Source organism: Protopterus annectens, chromosome 2.part0 (genome assembly GCF_019279795.1).
Source record: "Protopterus annectens isolate FY-2018-M chromosome 2.part0, PAN1.0, whole genome shotgun sequence".
NCBI classification, from domain to species: Eukaryota; Metazoa; Chordata; order Ceratodontiformes; family Protopteridae; genus Protopterus; species Protopterus annectens.
In genome coordinates this window covers 1,405,310,030-1,405,337,818 of record NC_056728.1, presented here as the reverse complement: position 1 = coordinate 1,405,337,818, position 27,789 = coordinate 1,405,310,030, and the positions used below count along the sequence as shown (strand labels likewise).

Here is a 27,789-nt window from a genome sequence, read left to right as displayed (position 1 = left end):
AAGCACCACCAACAATCCAAGGAATGAGTGCAGCTGGCACCCCACTGCACAACCCCTAACCACAGACATGTATCCCCCATTTCCTTTTTCTTCCTAAAAAGCGGCAGGCTGGCATGGCCTCAAGTCCTCACACTAATGAAGGATCATCTCAGACTCTGCATAGCCAAGAGGCTGGCTTAACCGCGGACTTACCTGACAGAAGGTTGGTTCATGTTGTGATCTCCAACTAGTGACTAAACTTGTGCTCAGGTGGCATTCCTGATGATTCCTGCATGAGAAGCTCAAAGACTGCCATCTTTAGTGTGGCTAAGAAAGCTAAAGGCTTCTTCTGAAAGTACTTATGAAAGGCAGTTTTAAAATGCTGATAACTGCAAGCAGCTAACAATGTGCACCCTCATGAGACAATAAAGGGATTACTACTGTGGGATTTGGCTTATGATCCGATGGCCAAATGGGCATTTAAAATGTTTGCTGGACAAGCAAGTACAGAATCTTCACCTATGACAGAAAATACGATCCAAGCAATGCCAGCAGCAAAAAAGAAAGGGCAAGCTCAGGTGAGGATGAATGCGTTTGTGGTTCTGGAATGTTACAACACAAAATGTTTGGATCAGGTCTACAGACATCCTCTAGTACAAGACTAACCTAACTACTGAAGTCATCTAGGATTGTTCTTGATATTATATCATACCACAATAGTCTACTTACTATGTAGTACTACTAATCATACATCATTTTACTTACCATTCCATTGACACTGTCGTAGCATGTACAGTTTGGAAGACTTCTGCAACCAATGTAAGCAATGATCAAATCAAGAGAGAGACTGCAGAAGGATGCAAGTAATATTACTATGTTGGCTCCTTCAACCATTTTGCCAAGGATGTAGTGGTGCTGTAAAAAGAAAGTGTTGATACAGTAAGAACTCCTGCATGTTTATTTAATTTAGCTTTAGACAAAAATGTTGCATTTCTGTAATGACTGAAGCACAGCAGATTATTTCCAATTTAATTTTTGTTTGTACTTTTTTGAAGATTGGAAGGCTCACTTGTGCTTACCATACCAGATGTGTAGGACCATGTACACCTTTCTCTACCTGTAGGATGCAAGGCTGACAGGACGGTGTTCGCACACCTTGTATCTTACTCAGGCCACCCAATTCCTTTTTTCCCCACAATTCTTGTGCATGGAAATACCCTTCTTCAGTTCTGTTATGCATGGTGAAGCATAAGAAGAGAAGCCAAGTAGGAGACAAAAGCTCTATGCAGCAACTTCCAATTCCCTACCAAAAATGCAAGGGAAAAGATGAGTGGCATTGTAAAGGAAGAGAAACCTAGTCTTACACATATCATGTTAAGTACAAATCTTTAGTATGGGATAGGTATGGTTTCTCTTCCTCTAGCTGTAGGGCAGAGGACCAAGCATAATATGCTGGGTGGATCACTGCAAGAGTTGTCTTATTTATTTAATTTATTTATATTTGTTGACCGGGAGTGTCCGACTGGACATAGGTCCATTTTCAGCGGAGGCCCGGGGAGAAAAGCTCCACAGTTAAAATAAACAGACAGTAGTTACATTGGATTACATAGTGATTAACAATTTACATAGCAATTACTTACAACATATTTACAGATGAAGAACATAGTACATCAGTAGACAACTAGAATCTTTATCTGTGAAGTACATAACAGACATCAACAAATGTTACAATAAGAAGTTCCTGCTGTATAACAAGTACTAGGCTTATGAGCATCTGAGCTTGCTATAATCAAGGTAGTTAGTGGAGTGGAAAGAAAGGTAGTGGTTGGATGGGGTGGGTGATATTAGAGTGGGAGTTGCAAGGGCATAGCCAGCATGTTTTAAGGTGCGCTTTTAGTGATGTTTTGAAGTGGGTGCATGATGGTATGGAGGTAATTGTGGGTGGGAGGGAGTTACATAATTTGGCTATGGTGCAAGAGAATAGTGCTTCACCAACAGAGTTATTGGCTTTAGTGATCTGCAAGTGATTTTTGTTGCTGGATCTTAGTGGTCTGGTGGAGCGATAAGGTTGGAGTAGATTCTGGAGGGATGGGACATTTAGTGGATGGTTTACTAGTTTGTGGGCGAGTGAGAGTTGATACCATTGAAGGAGGTGAGGGAGTTCAAGCCAACCCAGTTCAGCAAGTGAGAGACAGTGGTGACTACGGTAAGATGCCCCTGTGGCGAATTTGGCGATTTTGTTGTAGCAAGTCTCTAGCTTGTTTAGATCGCATTGCCTTAGGTTGGTATATACTGGAGAGGCATAAAGTAGGGTGGAGATAAGGTGGGAATTTGCTATTGAAATCTTTGCTGCTTTGGTGAGATATTTCTGTATAATGCTCCTAGTTTTTTGTGGACTTTTTTTATGGTCATGGATATGTGAATTTCAAATTTTAGTTTGTCTATTTCCACTCCTATTAATTTGGTGTGTTCAGTTGGGCATATAGTGGTGTTGTCTTTTGCTGTGATGTTACAGTGAGAGTTGTTCTGAGTATGTTTGGTGGGTTGGAAGAGGAGTAGTTTAGTTTTGTTTGGGTTGAGTATTAATTGGGCATCGGATAACCAAGTTTCAACAGAGGAAAAGGCTTCCTGTGTGACTTTTTGCAGTTTGGGTAGGGACTGGGCTGAGCAGATGATGGTTGAGTCATCTGCGTATTGTACGAGTGTGCCATGTTTGGTGGCAGAGGCTAGATTATTGGTGAAAACAGAGAAGAGTAGGGGTCCAAGGATGGATTCTTGGGGAACCCCTATGGAGACAGGTAGATGGGGAGATATGTCATTCTGCCATACAACGGATTGTTGGCGGTCAGACAGGTAACTCTGAAACCAGTTGGTGACTGATTGTGAGAAGGATAAGTTATTGAGGACAGAGATAATTTGTTTATGTGGGACCATGTCAAATGCTTTAGATAGGTCTAGGAAAGTAGCAGAGGAGAGATAGCCATTGTTTTTATGCTGAAGGATCGTGCAAGTAAAGGAGAGTAAGGCAGTTGTGGTGCTATGGTTTGGTCGGAAACCATGCTGAGTATTGGAAAGGAGGTTGTTAGTAAGGAGGTAGTCTGAGATCTGAGAGTGTATGCATCTCTCTAGTATTTTGGAGAGTGGAGAGAATAGCTATGGGGCGGTAATTGGTTAGTTCTGTGGGGGGTCCGCCTTTGTGGAGGGGAATTATATGTGATACTTTCCACAGTGTGGGAACGTAACTTTCTGACAGAGATTGGTTAATCAAGATGGATACTGGGTAGGCCAGAGCATCAGCTGCGATTTGTAGGTATTCACTTGGGAGGTTGTCTGCTGCTAATTTGGTGGGCTTAAGTTTAGTTAAGAGTTTTTTTATGCTGGAGGTAGGTACAGGAGAAAAAAAAGAAGGCAGTGGGGAGATTACTAGTTGAAGGTGTGGGTTGGAGGGGAGGGGGGTTGTGTTGTTTAGCTAGTGAGATTATGGTTTGTGTGAAGTGTGTGTTGAATGAGGTAGCAATATTTTCTGAGGAGTGAGGGATGTTAGGAGGAGGGGTACTGACTTTACCTGGGTGGAGGATGGAGTTTATGGAGGACCAGAATTGTTTGGGGCTGTGTTGGGAGGAGTCTAGGGCAGACTGGTAGTATTGTAATTTGTCCTGTTTTATTATCTTTTTGACTATTGCATAGTTCTAGGAATTTCTGTCTAGTTGAAGGGGTTTTGGTTTTGCGCCAGTGCTCCCAGGCTTTATCCTTGTTTTTCATTTCTGACTTGGTGGATTTCTGTAGCCATGGGGAGGGTTGTGCTTTGATTCTGGAAAGTCTTATGGGGGCATGGTACTTAAGGATGCTCAGGAAGGTAGTATTAAAAAATTCAACTGCATCATCAAGACTGAGGTACTTTAGAGGATGCCAGTTACATTCTTTAAGGGATGAGATGAATGTGAGTGGGTTAAAGTTTAGTTTTTTACGTATTTGATGGTAGATGACAGGTTTAGCTTGGTATAGGTATTTTTTGAGTAGGGATGTTGGGGAGTGATCACTGAGGCTATCTGATAAGCAGCCTGTTATATATGACTGGGGGCTCTTACTGACTACTATCCAATCCAGGGTAGTGTACTTGCTGGAGATTTTATTTATCCTGGTTGGCGAATGGACTAGTTGGGTGAAGCCACGAAGGTTTACATGATGGGCTGGATGGTTGCCAGAACAGGATTACCAGTCAATATTGAAATCACCTAAAATGATAGTTTCTTGGGGGAGATGGTGGGTAGACCAGCTGAGGAGGTTTTCTAGTGGAGAGATGTTTTGGCCAGGTGGGAAGTAGCATCCAATTATGTTGATGGTTTTGTTTTGGTTTATTTTGAGGTTGGTATATATTATTTCTTCATTGCCTATTTGTGAAGCTGATGATTTTAAGATCTGGATGTTTAGATGCTGTTTAAATATTATAGCTACACCGCCTCCTTTTTTGTTTAGCCAGTCTACTCTTAGTATGCCATAACCTGTAGAGAGTATTTGCTCACTGGTAATGTGAGGTTTTAGTCAGGTTTCTGTCAGGATAACTATATCTGGGGAGTACAAGTCTATAGTGGCATGGAGTTCATGGACTTTGTTGGATATACTTCTAATATTTAGGCTTAGTAGAAGGAAGTCACTTGACTTTCTATTGGCTGTAATATGGGAGAAGTTGTGGTTTCTAGTCTGATTATGAGGATAGGGGTTGGAAATGGTAGGGCCAGGGTTGGGGTGGATGTCTCCACTTAGGGCTAGTTTTGATATGCATGAGGTTATTAGTTCTCAGTTTTTGAATGTGTTTGTTTATAAGGGAACTTTATGATTGTGCTCTGTGGGTAATAGTATGGTGGGAGGGTTACTAAGTTAAGTTGTGGGGATGCTTTATGCTTGAGTAATAAAGTTGGTAGAATATGTGGAGGGTGCATAGGGATGGTTCTTGAGTTGGTGGGAGGGGAGCTGAGTGAGGGTGAGACATGAGTGGTGGTGTGAGTAGTAGTACAGTGGTAGTGGTTGAGTGGGGGAATGATGGAGCTTTGGTAGGATGTAAGATATGTAAGGAGAGTGCATGCAGTGAGCATAGGTAAGGTATGCTTGTACATGTTAGTTGAGGTGTGATAGTAGTGGGAAGATGGAGGATGTAGTGTTGGGTTAATGCTGTGGTTGGCTATTGGAAAGATGGGAGGGGTTTGTGAGGGTAATAAAGGTGGGACCACTTGGGGCAGGAGGGAATAGGGGGCAGGGTGGGGAGCGAAGTGGGTAGAGACCCTGTTAGTTGCTCTTATGAGGGGGCTGGAAACAATCAGGTAACAGAGTTAACTGATAAATGAACATATGATAGTGACAAGGGTGGTTGTAGTTTTAAAAATGGTGCCTGCCACAGGTAATATTTATTAACTTTGGGATTGTCTTAAGGTAATAAACAGGGAAGGGGGAGAGAACAAGGATGTGAGCAGGCCGTTCTTTGTACTGCTGCTAATGAGCCAAAGCAAAGACAAGTTTGTGTTTAAGAAAATCACAATTGACCAAGGACTGCTCTGAAACTGTAAGTCATTTAACCATTTCTCAGGTGGAAAAACAGGATAACCTTGTATCAGTAGGCTACTGTGGTCTCAGTTTAAATTAACAAACACACAGTATTGATCAGTTATGGATACTATTTGCTAACAGAAAAGAATAAGAGAGAAAGTGGAAGATGTGTGTGTGTGTGTGTGTGGGGGGGGTGAGGTGACTGCTTACAAGCCACAGCAGAGTGCTCTCCAGGGGAAAATGAATATTGGCTCAAATAGGTAGACACATACTCAAAGTTAACTTTAGCTGTTTGCAGACAGTTCAGACCCGGACTGTGCTTTTCTTATAAGAATGATAAAGGTGGTACCACAGTTGAATACTTAAGAGTGGTGTTAGGTCTAGAAAAGAAGAGTACAGAGAGGAGTAAGTACTTTGATGGTAAAGATATATTATAAAGATGACAAAAAACAAACTGAGCAAATAGCTACTGTATGCAGGAAAATGTATGTCTTGAACCAACTACTAGTATATGCAGATACTGAGCCAATTGGAAAAACATCTGTTAGAAGAAACCTCAAGACAGTTATGCAGTCGCAGATAAAAATATAGCGAGCAGCACTCTGTCGAGGTTGTCTAATGTGATTCTATCCACCAGTAACAGCACAATTGTATAGAAATAATTAGACACCAGTATGAGCTGTCTACACACAACACAATTACATGAATACCATTAGTGAACAAGGTGCAGCTATGCAAACAGACCATACTATAAAAACAACTTGGTGCAGACAAAATATTACCTCCAGAAGGAACTGAACTAGAGCCATCGCATCCATAAATGTATCACAAAGAAAACAGATATTAATACTAATACACTACTGGATAAATGTTAGCATTCTGGGAATAGATGGGAGAGAGAAAGAAGTTCAAAAGCAATATAGTGTTGATTCCCCAGGACGAGTGGGCCTAAAGTAAGGCAAGGTACAATGTCAGCAACAGAGGCTGCCAAAAATAAAGTAGTATCCAGTAAACTCAAAGACCAAAATGCATCAACAATACTAATAATAATACCTCCCAGAGTAAGACAGACAGCATCAGCTTGGCAGGGGGGGGGGGGGGGGGGGGGGGTAGACTTCAGAGGAATATCAGTTATACAAAAACTATCGTCACAGATAAGATGAAAGCAAGGCAGATACTGGATGCAGTTCAAACTCTTATTAACCAAAGAAAATTAAATGGTTAAAAGGTACATCCTGTCCCTGAATGTGGCATGGAAACTCAGCAATAAACAAGGCAGACAGAATTCAAAAGGGAACCAGATTTAAATGCCCAATAAGGTGGCCTTGCCTCAAAACTGGGAAAATAGGAGCCTTCCACTGGATCCAAAACCCAAATAATGAGCACCTCAGATAAGGAAAGCATGGGGGGGGAAAGGAAGGAACCACTTGCCTAAATTACTGAAAAAGAAAAGCCCAAGATCTTACAGATGGTACTGAAAGATGAGACTCTAAGCACTGTAAGGGCTGTGTTGCAGAATCAGAACAGAGAGGAAGCTATCACAGAAAAAAAAGTAACAAATTGCTTGGGATACAGCACCCCTCTAGAAATCAAGCTAAGGAATAATGAGGTAAGAGGACTGAAGCACAACCCAGAAATGAGACATCTCTAGTCAAAATTACAGGGTGGAACTCCCAAAGAAAAGTATATTTCAGACCATACCACCTAGAACCTTGTCTCCGATAAGAGAGATGCTTCAGAGAAAATGAAGTTTAAATTCCTGAGGGAGAAGAACCAGGAAGGGTACTGTGTGTGATCCCAGACTTGAAGAGCCTTACACAGTGAGTCCTCTTAAACAAGGGAATTAAGGCCAAATTATGACGTCAGACTGCAGTAGGACAGGAGATATGTCTTGAAGGATATCTATTTAAGTGAAATTTATATATATATATATATATATATATATATATATATATATATATATATATATATATATATATATATATAAAACACTTGAGACTCAAGGTAATAGGACTACAAGAATAGCAACAATTGGTGTAGGCAATGAACTAAAATCCGAGTTTGTGGGAATTTAACTGACCACCTTAGTACTGGGACTGCAGCAATCCCTCAAGGACTGAAGCAAAAACAAATGAGAAAATACTTTCTGACCAATGTGGCAGAGGGACCCTGGAAACCATATGTAGCATTCTTTTCTCTAACAATTAATACCAGGGTGGTTAAGAAGTCTCATGTCCTATTGTAGTAACATAAAACCAAAGTGTTAGTCTGGCTATGAAGAATGGTTGACATGTCTTAATTTCAAAACAAATTTGTTTTTTGTGGTGGACAGGATATCATACGAGAGGGGTGGTGATCTTAAAAGCCTTTCACAATACAAAAAAGTTCTTTGGCAGTTAAGACTAAATACCACTTTAAAAATCTGGATTAAAAACAGCACATCTCTATTTATGCAGTTTTAAAACTCCATGCAAGTGTATTTTAAGTAGTTTACTCTTTTTTAGACAGGCTTTTAATATTTTACATTTTTGCAGGTATTTAATTCTGGTTTTGTGTTTATTTAAATATTCATGATGTTACATGTTCTATTTTGATGGGTAGCTGTTGTGATGTTTCATGTTTATTCAAATATTCATGAAGTGACATGCTCTATTTTGATTGATTTGGTAGCTGTTGTGATGTCCCTAACAGGGAGGGTTAAATGGATTTGCACCACTACTTTAACTCTGAAGACGCCTTGCTGTGACTAGGCGAACGTGTTCAGTTTCATTAAACATTTTTGGAATTATTTCGGCTGCCTGGTTCCTTTACACGAGACGGTTTCATTTTTGTTTTCGGTTTAGAGAGTACAAACTTTCCATTAACTCCTCACAATGATAAAAGTATCCCAGAAGTGTTAGATTTGTAAAGGGTCCCTATTAATTATTCAAACTTTTCAAAGTTCGAATGTCATATGGTTGACACCACATGATCGAATTTGAAAAGTTCAAAGGTTAAAAGCAATCTGAGTTGGTATATTTAAGTAGGTGTGTGTGTGGGGAGTGCAGGGGGGGCTTGCCCCCCCTGCTCAGAGCATTAAGTTTTTTTTTTCATTTTTTATTATATTTTTGAAGTTTCAAACTTCGCTCATATGTCGAATATATGAGGCTCGAAGTTTTGAAACTTCGAATATATAATATAGACCCTTTGTAAACACACAGGCTAGTATAATCATCTATAAATTTTGTTTCTTGAAAAGTAAACAAAAACATGACCACAACAAACTCTAAAGCCAGAACTAGGCTGGTGAGGGAATCCAACAGTGAACTAGTTTCATTTTACTCAGAAACTAATACAATCAGAAAGAAGTCACGTACAGATAAATATCAACCTCTACAGATTTAACGCTACACAGATATTTCTAAAGAGGAAAAGGCCTTCAATGTGTTCTTAAACCTTAGCAAAAGAGTCTAAGAACCATACTAAACAGAACTACAAATAGCTCCACAGTGCCTGGAGAAGTAGACTGAGACATGACCACAAGTGACACCAAAACCAGAATTAGGCTGGTGACAAAAGCCTAACAAATAAAGTCCCCCCCACACAGACAGAATTCAAGGAGCCCCACTGCAAGTAATACAACAGTAACATCTATACATTTAATAAGGTTAAGTAGATATTTGTTAAAAGAAAATCAGATATGAAAAAACCTTTGGTCTGCTCTAAAATTAACAAGAAATTGAACCAGAATGAATGACTGTGATTAGCATGCAGCCCAGAAGGGCAATTATATGTTCAGATAACAGTGACAGATCATGCAGAGGAGTAAAGGCTGTGAGGTGGTAATGAACTGTAGGGCCAGAGTTTAATTCCAGTCAGCCTCCATTTCTCTACTGTGCAACTCTTGGCAAGTTACTTAACTAAACAATGTTCCGGTTGTTGTGTCTTTCGGCTTTTCCCGGTTAGGGGTCGCCACAGTGGAACTCCGGTCTGTTAATGATTGGCAGTAGATTTTTACGTGCCGTGTTGCCGGCCCTAACGCATAACCTTCAACAAAGGTACGCCCATTCACGCATGTCTCCACACAGAAGACGCTCTAGCTGAGAATCGAACAGGACGTCTGTGAGGCGACAACGCTACCACAGCACCACCACTGCAGTATAATTGGGAAATTATGCTATATTCCACAATGGTCTCCGGGACCACATGCTTACAATTTATGAACCTATGTTACTTGACGAGAGAGAAATCCACAGAGTTCACAAGTACTGAACACTGCATTACAGATCCCAAGTGTTATTCAGGCACTGCATAAATTGGGTTAAAAACTTGTAAAAGTTGCACATAGTTTAACTCTGAACAGCAAAGCTTCCTAAGAATCCAATTTACTGGGAATGCACTGATTAAATCAGTCTAGCTTAAGACACTAACAAATGTTGAAAAACAGAATAAAGGTAACAAAATAGAAAAGTACTCGCATTAATTGAGAGAGGAAATGTTCAAGAGAGTAAAAGCAATAAAAAAACAAAATTAAAAAAAAAAATTTCAGTAATCTGAAATGAGATTTGGAGAGGGGTTCTTCCATATCCAGAATTATGGGAAAAGAGAAGCAGTTAGGAGGCTTGCAAAAGTTTTAGGTGCTAATTTCAACAAGCGGAGGAAGATGGTCCACTTCTATTACATCATTACCTCAGTACTAATCTTTCCATGATTAACATCAGCTGCAGTCTTACACAAGATAACATTTTATGCCATTGTAATACACAGCAGCAGCACTGGATGGTCAAATGTGGCACTGGCTGAAAACTAGCTTCATAGTGTTACTGGCTTCTATTGCCTCAAACCTCTCAAATTAATCTTTGTAGCATGGTTCTTGCACATGCACATACATGGGTGACTAACATTTGGGAAACATAAGGCACCATCAACTTTGGGATTAAGGTGAGAAATCTCTAAATTTATAAACAGCTACTAGTGATGGCAGGGTGCAGCTGAAAAGTGTAACTCTGAAATAATAGAGCTATTCAGCACTAATGAACTGTGTGCCAAAAATCTCATGCCAAACATCAGTTCTTGAATTTTGATGTCTTTGCATTTTAGTGACAACAGGTCTCACACATCTCAAGTGTGGTCAGACACTCATGGGCAACAGGTGGCTCAACACCCCATGTCTGCAGACTAAGTGGAATATAATCCACAACCTTTGGAGGCATTATGTAATGGAGCGGTAATATTTTTCTACTATTGCTACTTTATTATTCTGGTACTTTTCCATTATTGGGGCAACCCTTTATATGAGGTTACTGTGCTCTGAATCCAGTTACTTGTCATGTCTTTGTGTACTGAACATAAAATTATTTTACTGCATAATATTTCAAAACAGATGCTCTGTAAATTTTACACACACCCAATTAAAAGACATGCTAAGGCACTGTATTTGAGCTCAACGATCACATTGCAAGTGTTTCTTTCCTGCGTACCAAGCGGATACATCAAAAGATAAGAAATGCGACCAATTCCCAAAAACGTAGGGGATTTATTTTCCGTGAAACTGTAATGAAATATTTCATAGCTGCGCTACAACAACTTGAACTAAAGCCTCTCCCTGTAAACTGTGTTGCTGTACATGTTCATGTGCTGGGCTGGCAGTGATGAAATTTACCGATTTGGAGCTGAACTGTAATACCGGTCACCCATGTGGTAGGGCGGCAGTGATGACATTCACTGATTTGTAGCTGGAGCAATTGATAGCTTTTCTTTCACTGTCATTGCCAAGCCTTAGTGAGCATAAGTAAATAACCACCATGATGCCCCTTCTCACAATGGATGTAACCTGGCTTAATGCAGACTACCGTGCTGTGTTATTGTAGCATATGACTACAAAATAATTTATGTTAGCTGACATTAACTAGGTTATCTCTTCTTAGAATATGCTCGTATGAAGTCAGCCACATCCTGTCATCTTGCTGTTTTAGTCTTTGTGTCGGGGTGCAAAAATCGTAAACATAACTGCAGTATCAACCTCACTCAGAAGCCGTAAAATGCAGTGAAGACACGTCAAAGGTTTATGTATGTGCTTGTCTTCCAAGCACCAGAACTGTTACTACAACAGAAAAATAAGGCACGGGAAATAAGGATGGCAAATCTCACATGAAAATAAGTGTGTGTGATAGCCACATCAGCAGCAGCTGTGCGATCACTGCAACAGCATACTAAGAATCCAAACGGTCATTAGAAGTGTTTCCCTGATAACGGAAAAGCACCATTATTTTTAATACCGGATTCCCCAGACTGGTGTCAGTTTCTTCAACAGTTCATTAAATACAGACTTTCAAACAGAACCAGATTAGACACTGGCTTACAGATCAGACAAAGGTCAGTTCTAATTAACATATATAAAACAGAATGTCAATTGTTGAAACCTTCTGAAGGGCTTAACCTCTCCATCCTTAAGATATTTTGGTAAGGGAGTATTGTACTTTTTCAAGTTAATTCAGGCAGCCTGCTCAAATACTACAAACCACAGCACTAGTATTTTGTGAGTTAGATCAGCTAGGTAGCAATTGGTACAGAAACCTCCAAAAAGTGATTAAACATGTTTTCTGGAATTAGAACTGAACTGCAGATACACAACTCTCAAAACAGTTAGTTATGTACTCACCATAACGATCGATGTATGTGGTCCATCTCACCTACATTCTTTACTCACGGGTTCGGAGCAGAGAATCGGCTCCGACTCTACCAACTATTTCTCTAGCATGAAGTCTCTAATTGGCTGGGCTAACCCGGTATCCCAAGATGCACCTCGCCCTAGCCCCAGATCTTGTTTGCAACCATACCAATCATAACCCATACATAACCAACACTGGAAGGAATTCTAGCCAAGAAAGAAAAGGCAACTGACCTTGAAGGGTTCACAGAGCCAATGTTCCTCCAAATTCTCTAGGAAGGGGCAGGTGGGAGGTGCGTAAGAATGTAGGCGAGATGGACCCACATACATCGATCGTTATGGTGAGTACATAACTAACTGATATTATGTGGTCTATCTGCCACATTCTTTACTCACGGACAGCAACCTCAGCACCTCTTATCCTGGGAGGCTCATAGAAAGATGCTCCTGAGAACAGTGGAACCAAGGAAGCCTGGCCCTAGAAGCCACGTCCAGCTTGTAATGAGTGATAAAGGTGTGAGGAGAGGTCCAGGTGGCGCAGCACAAATATCATCCAGTGAGAGCCTGGCATGGAAAGCTATCGATGTGGACATTGCTCATCTTTCGATGTTTCTTGCGTTACCCTCAAGATCTCCCGAACAATAGCCCGCTCAATGAATCTGTGATGCAAATCCTGAGCATGATTGACATAAGTAGTGTTCTCAGAACACCGCCTGATCTAATAAATTGCGATTTAGGGATGTTCTTTGCTATATGTTTTGGATGAAAGCTGGATGCGTGGAGAACGTATTGTATTGGGGGAATTTTCTAGGGTTTCAGTTGTCAAGGTGTTGTCATTATTCTAGTTACCAAAACATCCAAAATGTAATGGCTTCGATCATAAGTAATAGTAAATTGTATTCCCATATATTATCATTCAGTATTCCATAAATTCCTGAAGATATAAAATGTCCGATCTCACACCATCCAGCAATCATCCAAATATCCATGCCAGATATCTATTTCAGGCAAGAACAGATTATGAGTGTCATCATAAATCATAATCTGTTCAATATAAGCCATAAACAGATCAGCGTAAATTGGGGCAAAAGATGCCCCCCATAGCTGTACCTCTTGTCTGAAGATAACATTCCTGGTTGTAGAAAAAACATTCTTAGTCAAACATGCTCAGTTAGATTCAACAAGAGAGTATTGAAACCAGGTTGATGTAATTTAGATTCATTGAGCCAAAATTCAATTGCGTCAAGTCCACCCCAATGTGGAATATTAGTGTAAAGTGAACTTACGTCCAAGGTACATAGTAACCATTCTTTATCCAATTGCATATCATTTACAATACTCAAAAATTGAGTGGTATCTGTCGCGATCTTATATATGGTAGCAAAGGCTTTAAATGCATCGCTAGAATTCAGAAAGAGGTTCTGTTATCGACCCATGCCTGATACAGGCCTTCCAGGTGGATGTGAAAGATCCTTATGTATTTTGGGTAGAAAATAAATATATTGTCTGGTAGGATCAGTAACTGTTAACTGATAACGTGTTTTTTTGTCAATAATACCATTTTCAACAGCAGAGTTCAAAAAGTCATCAATGTCCTTTTTGAAAACCAAGGTGGGGTCCAGTTGCATTTTAGTATAATATTTGATGTCATTCAATTCTATGTGCTTCAATGTCATAAGCACACCAATCTAACACTACCACTGCCCTCCTTTATCTGCGTTGATAATAACTAGTTCTTTATTGTTAACAAGTTCCTCTAGACAAGATTTTTCACCATCAGTGATGTTATTAGGCATAGGTCTCTCATGATTATGCTTAAAATGTAACTCACTAAGTACACTTCTCAAAAAAAGGTTGACAGCTGGATGCATAGGAGGAGTGAAATTAGAAGCATGATATTTGAAACCTTCCTGTTGTGAATGTGTGTCCCCTTGTTCCTGAAAAATAATTTTAAATTAATAAGCCTACAAAATGAAAATAGGTCATTAGTAAATGAATCCTCTGGAACAAAAAAAACGGGAATAAAGGATAAACCTTTATTAAGTAGAGATATCTGTTCATCTGATAAAATAGTGCTAGAAATATTACATACATTATTTATTTTTTGGTCAGTATCTCCAACAGATTCTGCAGACTGGTAACTTTTTCGGTGTGCCCCCCTCCTCCTCCTACCCCTGTATTCCCTAAAGGGATACATAGTTTTACGTTTGGGAGTGGGGAATCCATGGTGGACTGTGTGTCAGTATCTGTACCAGACGAGGTCTCCAAATCAGTGGACTCTGTATTATTACTATGCCCTTTTAATATGGAACGTGGACGTTTCCTTTTAGATTTAGGGATTTGTTTCTTAGCAATCTGTCCTTCTTGGAATCGGACATGTCTGACAGTCTTAAACGGTTGTCCCTTATCATAGTCAGAAATGTCACGAGAAAACTTTTTAAGTTTTCTATCCTTTAAAATAGTATCAAAACTCAACAGTTCAGTACTCAGTTTTGATAATAAAGCCTGGAAAAAAGTTTCATTTTGGTAATGATTGCATTCCTCAATCAAATTCAAAACTAAGGTAGTTTCACTCTCAATAATTCTAGTATAATGTTCAGATAAAGCTTTTACAAACTTCATCGAGCATTCTTGTTGTATAAGATTCCATTCCGAGAGTAAACTATCATCAGGATTTGCCACCAAGGGCTGTATTTTCACTCTGAGACCCCTAGGGCAAATGCCCTTAACCAAATATGCTTTTAATAGTTTGTGGTGCCAAACACTAGATCTCAAGGCCTTCATATTTTTGTTAAGTGCAGCAAATTGTTGTTCACATTTCTGTTCGGGTTTTAAAGAGATTATGTCTCCTGGGGCAGTGGTATCATTTCCAATGCCAAATGCTGCAATATCATCTTTATCTGATGATAAATCCAAAAGAAGCTTTTGGAGATCCAAGAAGGACAGATTGCTAAGAAACAAATCTCTAAATCTAAAAGGAAACGTCCACGTTCCATATTAAAAGGGCATAGTAATAATACAGAGTCCACTGATTTGGAGACCTCGTCTGGTACAGATACTGACACACAGTCCACCATGGATTCCCCCACTCCCAAACGTAAAAACTATGTATCCCCTTTAGGGAATACAGGGGTAGGAGGAGGAGGGGGGGCAGGAAGCACCGAAAAAGTTACCAGTCTGCAGAATCTGTTGGAGATACTGACCAAAAAATAAATAATGTATGTAATATTTCTAGCACTATTTTATCAGATGAACAGATATCTCTACTTAATAAAGGTTTATCCTTTATTCCCGGTTTTTTTGTTCCAGAGGATTCATTTACTAATGACCTATTTTCATTTTGTAGGCTTATTAATTTAAAATTATTTTTTCAGGAACAAGGGGACACTACACATTCACAACAGGAAGGTTTCAAATATCATGCTACTAATTTCACTCCTCCTATGCATCCAGCTGTCAACCTTTTTTGAGAAGTGTACTTAGTTTTACATTTTAAGCATAATCATGAGAGACCTATGCCTAATAACATCACTGATGGTGAAAAATCTTGTCTAGAGGAACTTGTTAACAATAAAGAACTAGTTATTATCAACGCAGATAAAGGAGGGGCAGTGGTAGTGTTAGATTGGTGTGCTTATGACATTGAAGCACATAGACAATTGAATGACGTCAAATATTATACTAAAATGCAACTGACCATCTTTGGTTTTCAAAAAGGACATTGATGACTTTTTGAACTCTGCTGTTGAAAACGGTATTATTGACAAAAAAACACGTTATCAGTTAACAATTACTGATCCTACCAGACAATATATTTATTTTCTACCCAAAATACATAAGGATCTTTCACATCCACCTGGAAGGCCGATTGTATCAGGCATGGGGTCGATAACAGAACCTCTTTCTGAATTCCTAACGATGCATTTAAAGCCTTTGCTACCATATATAAGATCACGAATACAGGATACCACTCAATTTTTGAGTATTGTAAATGATATGCAATTGGATAAAGAATGGTTACTATGTACCTTGGACGTAAGTTCACTTTACACTAATATTCCACATTGGGGTGGACTTGACGCAATTGAATTTTGGCTCAATGAATCTAAATTATATCAACCTGGTTTCAATACTCTCTTGTTGAATCTAACTGAGCATGTTTTGACTAAGAATGTTTTTTTCTACAACCAGGAATGTTATCTTCAGAAGAGGTACAGCTATGGGGGGCATCTTTTGCCCCAATTTACGCTGATCTGTTTATGGCTTATATTGAACAGATTATGATTTATGATGACACTCATAATCTGTTCTTGCCTGAAATAGATATCTGGCGCAGATATTTGGATGATTGCTGGATGGTGTGGAGATCGGACATTTTATATCTTCAGGAATTTATGGAATACCTGAATGATAATATATGGGGAATACAATTTACTATTACTTATGATCGGGAAGCCATTACATTTTTGGATGTTTTGGTAACTAGGAATAATGACAACACCTTGACAACTGAAACCCATAGAAAATTCCCCCAATACACTTCCACGCATCCAGCTTTCATCCAAAACATATAGCAAAGAACATCCCTAAATCGCAATTTATTAGGATCAGGCGGAATTGTTCTGAGAACACTACTTATGTCAATCATGCTCAGGATTTGCATCACAGATTCATTGAGCGTGGCTATTGTTCAGGATATGTAACCATGGCTCAGAATTATGCTAGGGGTCTACAAAGACGGAATTTATTAACATATAAAAAGAAACATATCAAGACAAACATACTCAGACTCACTACAACATTTGGTAGAAATACAAACAACTTTATTAAGATTATTAGGGACAACTGGAACATTTTGGAGGCTGATGTTAAGATTAAAAACATTGTTCCTGATAAGTGCCTTTTTTCTTTCGTAAAGGAAAGAATTTGGCTGGTCACTTCAATCATTACAAACATCACCATGAGTCCACTTTACCACAAGTATATCAAACCACAATTTTAGGTGACAGGCTTATTGGCTCTTTTCCATGTGGCCACTGTGTCAATTGTAAGCATATGTTGAAAACTAAGGAGTTTACCAGTAGGAATAGCAATACTGTTTTTGACATTAGATTTTTTGCAAATTGTAACACAGATTGGGCTGTTTATTTGGCATGTTGCACTTGCCATTCATTTTATGTAGGACAGACATCAAGACCAGTCAAACTACGTATTTCAGAGCACCTCAGTGACATTAGATGCCATAAAACTACTAATGCATTATATAAACACACTCTAATACACAGTACTGCCAAATTTCATTTCACTATTATCGATAAAATCATTGGTGATAGAACTATTAAGAGTGGTTGGCATAATAAACTCAATCTTAAAGAAAAGAAATGGATCACGAAACTAGGAGCATTATTTAGCCCTGGGTTAAATGATTGTTTATAAATTGAATATATATTATATGTTGTGTGGAACATATGGTATTCCTATTTTCAGAATACACACATATATATATTTTTTATATATATATTGGATTAACTTATGCCAATATTGTAGTATGTATTCTGATTTATTATGCATTTTGTACATTTGCATATTTTGTTCAACATTGACTTATGTACAATTGGTGTTTCACATCTAGCAAATTAAAATCTATATATATGTTATCTAAATATTGAAAAAGATAGCCATTTAGATAAGTATGTACTTAAGCCCTCTCATGATGTAGTTTAGAATTTATTTTTGAATGTACTCATTGCCACAAAAACTATGTGTTATTTTATGATATTTGAGTATCAGCACATGCTTATGATTTTGTAACCAATCAGCATGGTTTCATCTGTTTAAATACAGCACTCCTATTATGGCTTCTTGTTTTACACTGAAGAAGGCTAGGTTTCTAACCATTGCCGAAACCGGTATGTTTTCGATGCCATTAGGCTGTTGGGGCAGTTTTTATTAAACTGTTCTTTTGACACTATCTGCTTGCTGCTGGCTTGTTTTTTGTACTTGGAGATATTCACTTTGAAGCCGTGCAGTTCCTGACGTGCAGGGGAATCTCTTGTTTGTTCCAAAAATCTCATGCCAAACATCAGTTCTTGAATTTTGATGTCTTTGCATTTTAGTGACAACAGGTCTCACACATCTCAAGTGTGGTCAGACACTCATGGGCAACAGGTGGCTCAACACCCCATGTCTGCAGACTAAGTGGAATATAATCCACAACCTTTGGAGGCATTATGTAATGGAGCGGTAATATTTTTCTACTATTGCTACTTTATTATTCTGGTACTTTTCCATTATTGGGGCAACCCTTTATATGAGGTTACTGTGCTCTGAATCCAGTTACTTGTCATGTCTTTGTGTACTGAACATAAAATTATTTTACTGCATAATATTTCAAAACAGATGCTCTGTAAATTTTACACACACCCAATTAAAAGACATGCTAAGGCACTGTATTTGAGCTCAACGATCACATTGCAAGTGTTTCTTTCCTGCGTACCAAGCGGATACATCAAAAGATAAGAAATGCGACCAATTCCCAAAAACGTAGGGGATTTATTTTCCGTGAAACTGTAATGAAATATTTCATAGCTGCGCTACAACAACTTGAACTAAAGCCTCTCCCTGTAAACTGTGTTGCTGTACATGTTCATGTGCTGGGCTGGCAGTGATGAAATTTACCGATTTGGAGCTGAACTGTAATACCGGTCACCCATGTGGTAGGGCGGCAGTGATGACATTCACTGATTTGTAGCTGGAGCAATTGATAGCTTTTCTTTCACTGTCATTGCCAAGCCTTAGTGAGCATAAGTAAATAACCACCATGATGCCCCTTCTCACAATGGATGTAACCTGGCTTAATGCAGACTACCGTGCTGTGTTATTGTAGCATATGACTACAAAATAATTTATGTTAGCTGACATTAACTAGGTTATCTCTTCTTAGAATATGCTCGTATGAAGTCAGCCACATCCTGTCATCTTGCTGTTTTAGTCTTTGTGTCGGGGTGCAAAAATCATAAACATAACTGCAGTATCAACCTCACTCAGAAGCCGTAAAATGCAGTGAAGACACGTCAAAGCTTTATGTATGTGCTTGTCTTCCAAGCACCAGAACTGTTACTACAACAGAAAAATAAGGCACGGGAAATAAGGATGGCAAATCTCACATGAAAATAAGTGTGTGTGATAGCCACATCAGCAGCAGCTGTGCGATCACTGCAACAGCATACTAAGAATCCAAACGGTCATTAGAAGTGTTTCCCTGATAACGGAAAAGCACCATTATTTTTAATACCGGATTCCCCAGACTGGTGTCAGTTTCTTCAACAGTTCATTAAATACAGACTTTCAAACAGAACCAGATTAGACACTGGCTTACAGATCAGACAAAGGTCAGTTCTAATTAACATATATAAAACAGAATGTCAATTGTTGAAACCTTCTGAAGGGCTTAACCTCTCCATCCTTAAGATATTTTGGTAAGGGAGTATTGTACTTTTTCAAGTTAATTCAGGCAGCCTGCTCAAATACTACAAACCACAGCACTAGTATTTTGTGAGTTAGATCAACTAGGTAGCAATTGGTACAGAAACCTCCAAAAAGTGATTAAACATGTTTTCTGGAATTAGAACTGAACTGCAGATACACAACTCTCAAAACAGTTAGTTATGTACTCACCATAACGATCGATGTATGTGGTCCATCTCACCTACATTCTTTACTCACGGGTTCGGAGCAGAGAATCGGCTCCGACTCTACCAACTATTTCTCTAGCATGAAGTCTCTAATTGGCTGGGCTAACCCGGTATCCCAAGATGCACCTCGCCCTAGCCCCAGATCTTGTTTGCAACCATACCAATCATAACCCATACATAACCAACACTGGAAGGAATTCTAGCCAAGAAAGAAAAGGCAACTGACCTTGAAGGGTTCACAGAGCCAATGTTCCTCCAAATTCTCTAGGAAGGGGGCAGGTGGGAGGGTACGTAAGAATGTAGGCGAGATGGACCACATACATCGATCGTTATGGTGAGTACATAACTAACTGATATTATGTGGTCCTATCTCGCCTACATTCTTTACTCACGGGACAGCAACCTCAGCACCTCTTATCCTGGGAGGCTCATAGAAAGATACTCCTGAGAACAGTGGAACCAAAGGAAGCCTGGCCCCTAGAAGCCACGTCCAGCTTGTAATGAGTGATAAAGGTGTGAGGAGAGGTCCAGGTGGCCGCAGCACAAATATCATCCAGTGAGAGCCTGGCATGGAAAGCTATCGATGTGGACATTGCCCTGGTAGAGTGAGCTCTGACAGGAAAAAGTAAACTTCTGCCTGCCGCCGAATAGATGAAGGAAATAGAATCTTTAATTCATTTAGAAATTGTGCACTTGGAAACAGGACAACCTGCTCTGTTCTCTGAAAAAGACACAAACAGCTAATCAGACTTCCTAACCTGTTTAGTCCTTTGTAAATAGAACCTCAATTGCATGTGCACATCCAACTGATGGAACCAGAACTCTGCTTTGTTGGAAAATTTTGGAAAGAACACTGGTAACTCGATAGATTGATGGAGATTAACAGTGGATGACACCTTTGGAAGAAAGGATGGGTTAAGTCTCAGTGAAACTCTATTCTTATGAAAGGTCAAATACGGAGGATTAATGGACAGAGCTTGAAGTTCTGATACTCTTCTGGCCGATGTAATGGCCATCAGAAATGCCGTTTTCCAAGATAAAAATTTCAGTTCACAGGTGGCAGATGGTTCAAAAGGTGGTGAAGTGATGGCTTGTAGCACAAAGTTTAGGTCCCATGGCATGACAGGCTCTGACACAGGAGGACGAAGTAGCCAAGCGCCTTTCAAGAAGGCCTTGCAGAGTTTATGGCCCATAAGAGAGGGTTCGTAAGATGTATGGAAATTGGAGATTGCAGCCAATTGCACTTTAATGGTAGCAGTTGCAGAGCCCTGACAGAAAAGCATGGCTAAAAAATCTAAAACCGATGGAATTGGGGCTGTGAAGGGGTCCAAACCTTGGGCCTGAGCCCAAATGGAGACTCTCTTCCATTTGCTGGAATAAATTTTTCTGGTAGAAGACTTATGAGATGAGGACAAGATGTGAACCACCTCCGGTGAAAAGGAATGTTGTCTAACTAGTGACGGAAGTGGAGTAGCCAGGCTGTCAGCCTGAGGGTTCGCAGTGATGGATGGAGCTGGCCTGACATGAGAGTCAGGAGGTCTGGCACTGGGTCCAGAGTCCAAGGACCATCTACTGCATACTTCTGAAGAAAAGGGAACCATACTTGTCGAGGCCAGTGTGGAGCAATAAGGATCATCCGGCTTCCCAAGGATATGGCTTTCTGAATCACTCTTGGTAACAGAGGAAATGGAGGGAAAGCATAGACCAGACCGGGAGGTCAATCGTGGGCTAGAGCATCCCTAAGTGACTCCCCCTGTGGGGGGATCAGTGTGAAGAACTCGCTGCATTTGGCATTGAGGGGACTGGCAAAGAGATTGCAGCAAGGCTGACCCCACCTGTTGAAAATTTGAACCGCCACTCGGTTGTTCAGGGACCACTCGTAAGGCATCAGAATAGCTCTGCTCAGCCTGTCCGCTATCACATTGGACTTTCCTGGAAAGTGCGTTGCCACTAATAACCGTTGAGAAGATGCTGCCCAATGCCACACTCGCATGGCCTCTCTGCAGAGGGGATAAGACTTGGTTCCCCCTTGCTTGTTCAGGTACTAGACTATGGACATGTTGTCCGAGTGAATCGCAATCGTTCCCAGAGGTAGAGAGTCTTGGAGTGCTCGCAACGCTAGAAACACCGCTCTCATCTCCAGAACATTGATGTGCAGATGTACCTCGTGATCTTGCCACGTGCCTTGGACCGTCCTGCCAAGATAATGCCCCTCACCCCATCTGGGAGGTGTCCGTGGTCACCGTGGCCACTGGAGACAAAGGAATCAAGCTCCTCCCTTTGTCCAAATTGGCAGAACGTAGCCACCAGCAGAGGTCCTGTTTGCATCGTTCCGTGAGAAGTATCAGGTGGGAAAGAGGAAGTTTCTGAAATGACCATTGGGCGGAAAGGAGCCATTGCAGAATCCACATATGTAACCTAGCCAGAGGCACCAGCATGATGGTGGCGGCCATGGAGCCCAACAATTGGAGAGCTAACCTGGCTTGAACTCTTTTGAGGGGCAACAGTGTGCGGATCTGAGACTGCAGCACTCTTATTCTCTCTTGTGGCAGAAAGGCTCGCACCTGAATAGAGTCTAGCTCTGCGCCTATAAAGACAACACGCTGTGAGGGCAGCAAGGTAGACTTTTCCCAGTTTAAAGTAATTCCTAATTGTTGACACAGTGCTATGGTAGTCTCCCTGGCCTGAATGAGCAGATGCCTGGTGGGAGCGGTGAGAAGCCAGCCGTCCAGATACGGAACCACCACCACCAAGGCATCTACCAACACCCCTTTGGTCAGGAACTCTTTCCCCGGAGGAGCAGAAAGGAACTTATTTGGACGTCTGGGCACCGGTTCCATGGAATCAGAGTTCTCCCACACCCTTCGACAAATCAAATCCAAGAGTTCGAAGGGTGGAGACACCCAGGAGGCAGAGGGTTGAGCTCCAAAGGCCTTGAGGAATACAGACTCCTCCTCAGAGGGGGTCTTGGAAGGCCAGTCACCTCTCTGCCTCAAAATCTCCAGGATGTCGGAGAGAGACATCATCTGAGGACAACTTGGGGGACCCCTCTGACTCCTCGAGGTCGGTATCAGATGTGAGGGACTCGTCTTGGGAGTCTATGTGCTTCCTCTTGCACAACTTCTTTCTGGGGGGCTCCTCAGGCACAGACACCGAGGGGTCCTCAGAAAGTAGGTGACCGCACAAGGGGTATACTCAGACGTTCGGGCTCTGCCATCCACGGATAGGGGGCGTCAGAGGCTCTAGCTAGGGTGTATGGGGACAGAGTGACCGATCCAAGTGATGTGACTGACGATCTAGCCAGTGCACTCCTCATGGTCTCGAAGGCAGGTCCCCCCGAATCCGAGGACCGACCCATCTCCGAGACCATGACCGGAGTAGACATTCCCCGAGCCGATGCACCGAGAGGGAGACTCGGAACCGACAGGAGTCCCGAGGTATCCCCCTCGGGTCCGACTGAGTAAATCAGAGTACCAAAACCAGAGGACGGAACAGACATGGTTGGATCAGACGCCGGCTCCGATAGACTCACCTGGGGTATCGGAGCTGACACAAGGACATCACTCGCTGCGGGGCACTCTGGCTCCGACGACACATGGGTGCTCGGAGGAGGAATCATCGGTACCAGGACAGGGACTGGCTCCGGAGCAGACTGGGTCAGAGCCAAAAAAAGTTTTGCTAACACCGGCGACTGCAGGAGCCTCTAGACCACCATATCCACATCCAAATCAGACAGCCTAGAGGATTTGGAAGAAATAGGAGATCGGGATCTCCTACCTGGAGACTCATGCCTGACACTGGGTGACCAGCTCCGAATAGGCTCCAATAATATCGGAGCCGAGGTCGACTCCAGTACAACAGATACCTCCTGTGGCCCCGAGGGCAATGGAGCAGAGGGGGTAGTATCCATAACCGAAACTTTCTCCTGCGGCCCTGAGGACAATGGAGTCGAGAAGGAAGTATCCACTTTAGAAACCTTCTCCGAAGGCTCTGAAGAGGCAGACGGATCCGGAGATCTTTTCTTGGCCTTAGCAGGCTTAGATTTAGCACTAGAGGATGAAGAAGAATCTAAGGCCTCCTCAAATGAAGGCTTAATCAGACCCTTCAAAATCAGTTTATTTTTTCTTTCCTGCACTACCCTAGGGCTAAACACGTGGCACAAACTGCAGGACTCTTGTAGGTGACTAGCACCCAGACAACACACACAGATGGAATGCCCATCTGTAATGGACATTTTGTAGCCACATTTGGTACACATCTTAAAACCGGAGGGTTTATGTTCTTTCTGCTCTTTAGACATGATAACAACCGCACAACACTCAGCCGACAGAGACAACACAAGAGGAAGGTGGGAAAAACCAAAAACACACTAAGCGCCAAGTAACTTTGTTTTCCCTCCAAGAAACGTTTAACTATTATCCACAACTCAAAGACCAGTACAAAAACACCAGGGGACAACACTGGAGAGGACTAGGTCTTCTAACTTAAACGGGCCTAGCCCGCGACACAGAGGGATACCACAAACACACAAATTCCTCACAAAAAACTCACAAGAACGAGTCACAAAGGAAGAGTAGCTATTAAAATAGCTTTTGCAATACAACTGACTACTAAATACTAGAAAAGTATCTGAAAAGGGTACTTAGCCACAGCCAAGCGAGACCTCTACAAGCGGCAAACGAGATCTGGGGCTAGGGCGAGGTGCATCTTGGGATACAGGGTTAGCCTAGCTAATTAGAGACTTCATGCTAGAGAAATAGTTGGCCGAGTCGGAGCAGATTCTCGGCTCCGAACCCGTGAGTAAAGAATGTAGGCGAGATAGGATCACATAACATCATAAGTTCTTCAGGGAGAATGTAGCAGTAGTACAGGGTAGATAGTGTTGGAGAAAGTAATAAAAGAAATGTGGAAGAGTGAAAGTCAGGAGCAAAGGAAAGGTAAGAGAATGAAAGAGGAGATGAATACAAAGGGGCTCATAATGGTAATGAAATCTGGGTGATGGTCATCAGTGAGTGTAGTCAAAAGAAGCTATCTAAGCCAGAAACATTAACATTAGAGAGAGAGAGACTTAAAAAATAGGAAAAAGAAAGAAAAAACAAAAAATGAACACCGGCCTGATGCGACTATGATAATAAAACACATGCTAATGTTAGTAGAGAATGGAATGTGATACAAACTATCTGATTTGATGTTTCCCAAACTATCACCTAACACATTCCAAAAATACCAAACTGCTGCCATAACTAAAGACAGCACAGACTCTGAATTCAACTTACTAGAAGCATTGGGAGGCTTTGTATGATGCTATTACAAACAAAATGCTTCCTTAAACATATGCAGTGCCTTATACTAGCTACTTAATCCTACCACAGCTTCTCCTACCGTTTAACATGTGCTGTCCAATAAAAAGCATCTATGGAAAGCAAAGTATAAATAATTTATATGCAAGCATGGAACATAACACTTTCACAAACAGGGTATGAGAGAGAGATATTAGTATATTTTCTCTTACTACATAATTTGGACCAATCATTGGGTAAAAATTAAAACTAGTATTAAGATTCCACTGCACTACTCAATGTCTCTAAAAACAAAGAAGTTTTACACCCCCTAGCACTTACTATCCCATACCCCTCCTACTTTTAATTCTAAGGTAGTAAAATGTCAATGGAAAGTAGAGAACAGTTGCGTGAGAGTACTCACCATAACCATAGATGTACACTCAGAAGGATCATTTTAACAAGCAATTAAAAATCAATGGGATCAAGCTTGCAGGTAGATGTCAGTCTCTTGGCTAAATTTTAAGCATTGGAATATCACCATGGTGGAGTGCGGTTACCCTTCCATACCAAGACTATGGTTACCCTTCTACAACCAAGACCATCAAGAGGAGTCCAGCTGTAAAAGATAGCATAAGCCATCCATCTTGCTATTTTGGTCAACTTATGTACAACTAATATATGCCACCAACAAATGCACCACTTCTATGTTTTACGGCCATTTGCAAATCTGGAATGAAACATAAGGAAATCTAACTATAAACACTGAAGACCTCACATTGATAAGATTCACCAAATTGTTACCATCTCCAATAGAATCCCCCCCTGCACCCACCCCCCAAAAAAAACCATCCTCAGAAGGAATTAAATGATTTTAAAAAACACACACTGACACACTCTTACATGATTTAATGAGGAATTTTCAAGGAGGAAAAAAACTCATAAGCTAGATAATTCTCCACTGGTTTAATGTCAGCTATGTACATCATTCTGGAAGATGAATCCCCTAGGAATCCTGAGGGAAGGAGGACAGCAGCTCCTCCTGCAGAAATAATCCTTCTATTTGAAGATCTGTGACTATGGTTAGTAACTTCACTCCACTCATTGTGCTATGGACATCAAAAGAATCACTGCTGCAAGGAGTTTATGAAGTGAATTCAAAGTAGAAAGTTTAGCCCTGTATTTGTTTACTGAGGTAAAACAGTGATCTACTTTGACCATTTTCAGGTTCAGCCTGGGGCATACATATATCAAATGGATAGACCACAAGAAAAAAAGCTAAGCATTTACTTTTTATTTATTTAACATTTGTTAACTGGGAAAGTCCGACTTGGAACAAAGCCAATTTTCAGCGGAGGCCCAGGGAGAAACACTCCAGATGCGTGTCTTTGTAACATGGGAGGAAAGAGGAGCACCTGGAGGAAACCCACACGAATGCAGGCAGGACATACAGACTCCACACAGAAGACACTCCAGCCGAGAATCAAACCAGAGAACCTCTTGCTGTGAGGCGACAATGCTACCACTGCACCGTCGACTTTACATATGTACACACAACAACACACAAAAGAACAGATACGGATAGAAATACTGCATTGACCTATCTTGCCCTACTTCTAGACTAGATTTGGAGAAGGTGTGAATGGTTGCTCAATTAGCAGCCTCACAACTAATCTAGACAAAAACAATCTTGAAGAAAGCAGCAGTGGTGGCAGATGATCTGTAGGACCATTCAGAGACTTTCAAAACTTGTCAGAACTATAAAATGATTCACCTGGCTAGCTACATGGGGACTGTTTGCTTAGTCATGGATTACCCTTGCTTGCCCACCATGGACAAAATAATGTGTCAGTCTGAAATATGTAGGCATACTGGTGTAATAGCTTAGTTGTCTACATACCTTCATGATGTGCCAGACTCTCTCTCTACGTTTGGAAAGAAAACAGACAATCTGGTGATGGATGGAGGGATTTATGCCCAGTTTTGTTATAATACCCGAGTGCGGAACTGTGTCAAATGCCTTGGCCAAGTCGAGGTAGGCAGTATGTAATGTTTTACCCTCATCCACGGCCGTAGTGCCTTTCGCGAACAAATCCACCAGATTCAGTAGGCTTGACCTACCCTTGACAAAGCAGAATTGGGTCAGGTCCAGTGTTTGATTTATCAGGTCCATGATTATTCTTTCCATAGCCTTATGTATAAGGCTAGTCAAACTTATGGATCTGTAATTTCCCAGGTCAGTGGATGATCCCCCTTTATGCAGAGGGATGACTTGCTGTCCTCAACGCTACTGGAACGAAGCCAGTCAAGAAGCTGTGGTTAAACAGAGATCCTACTGGGCCTGATAAGTTTAAGCGGCAACCTGGTATACTGTCAGGCTCCACTGAAGCTGTGCTTTTAGCTTTAGAGAGCGTAGTGACAACCTGTTCTTTGGTGATAACTGGCAGTGGAGTGGTAGAGGGTATTTCTTCGGGAAGAACTGGTGGTGAAGGGGGTCATGAAATTTGAGCTGAATTTGTTGGCCAGAAGATTTGCTATATCCCCTGGCTGAGTATAGGTGATGCCATTTACAGCTAATTGTGTACATTACTGGGTGTTGCCCTTAAGACTGTCGACATACCTGAAAAATGCCTTGCGGTTATCTTTA

General features: G+C 41.0%; 2 protein-coding genes across 2 annotated transcripts in view; both read right to left on the bottom strand.

Moving 5' to 3' along the window:
- Window positions 1–27,789, bottom strand: part of SETD7 (SET domain containing 7, histone lysine methyltransferase) — a 1,173,783-nt gene that overhangs the window by 729,626 nt on the left and 416,368 nt on the right. The window lies entirely within an intron of this gene.
- The window catches only part of LOC122793510, a 1,396,143-nt gene that overhangs the window by 1,044,637 nt on the left and 323,717 nt on the right, over window positions 1–27,789 (bottom strand). The window contains exon 4 of the mRNA XM_044061631.1: window positions 745–894. Within this exon, the coding sequence (XP_043917566.1) occupies window positions 745–894 (150 nt within the window). The remainder of the gene's footprint in view (window positions 1–744; window positions 895–27,789) is intronic.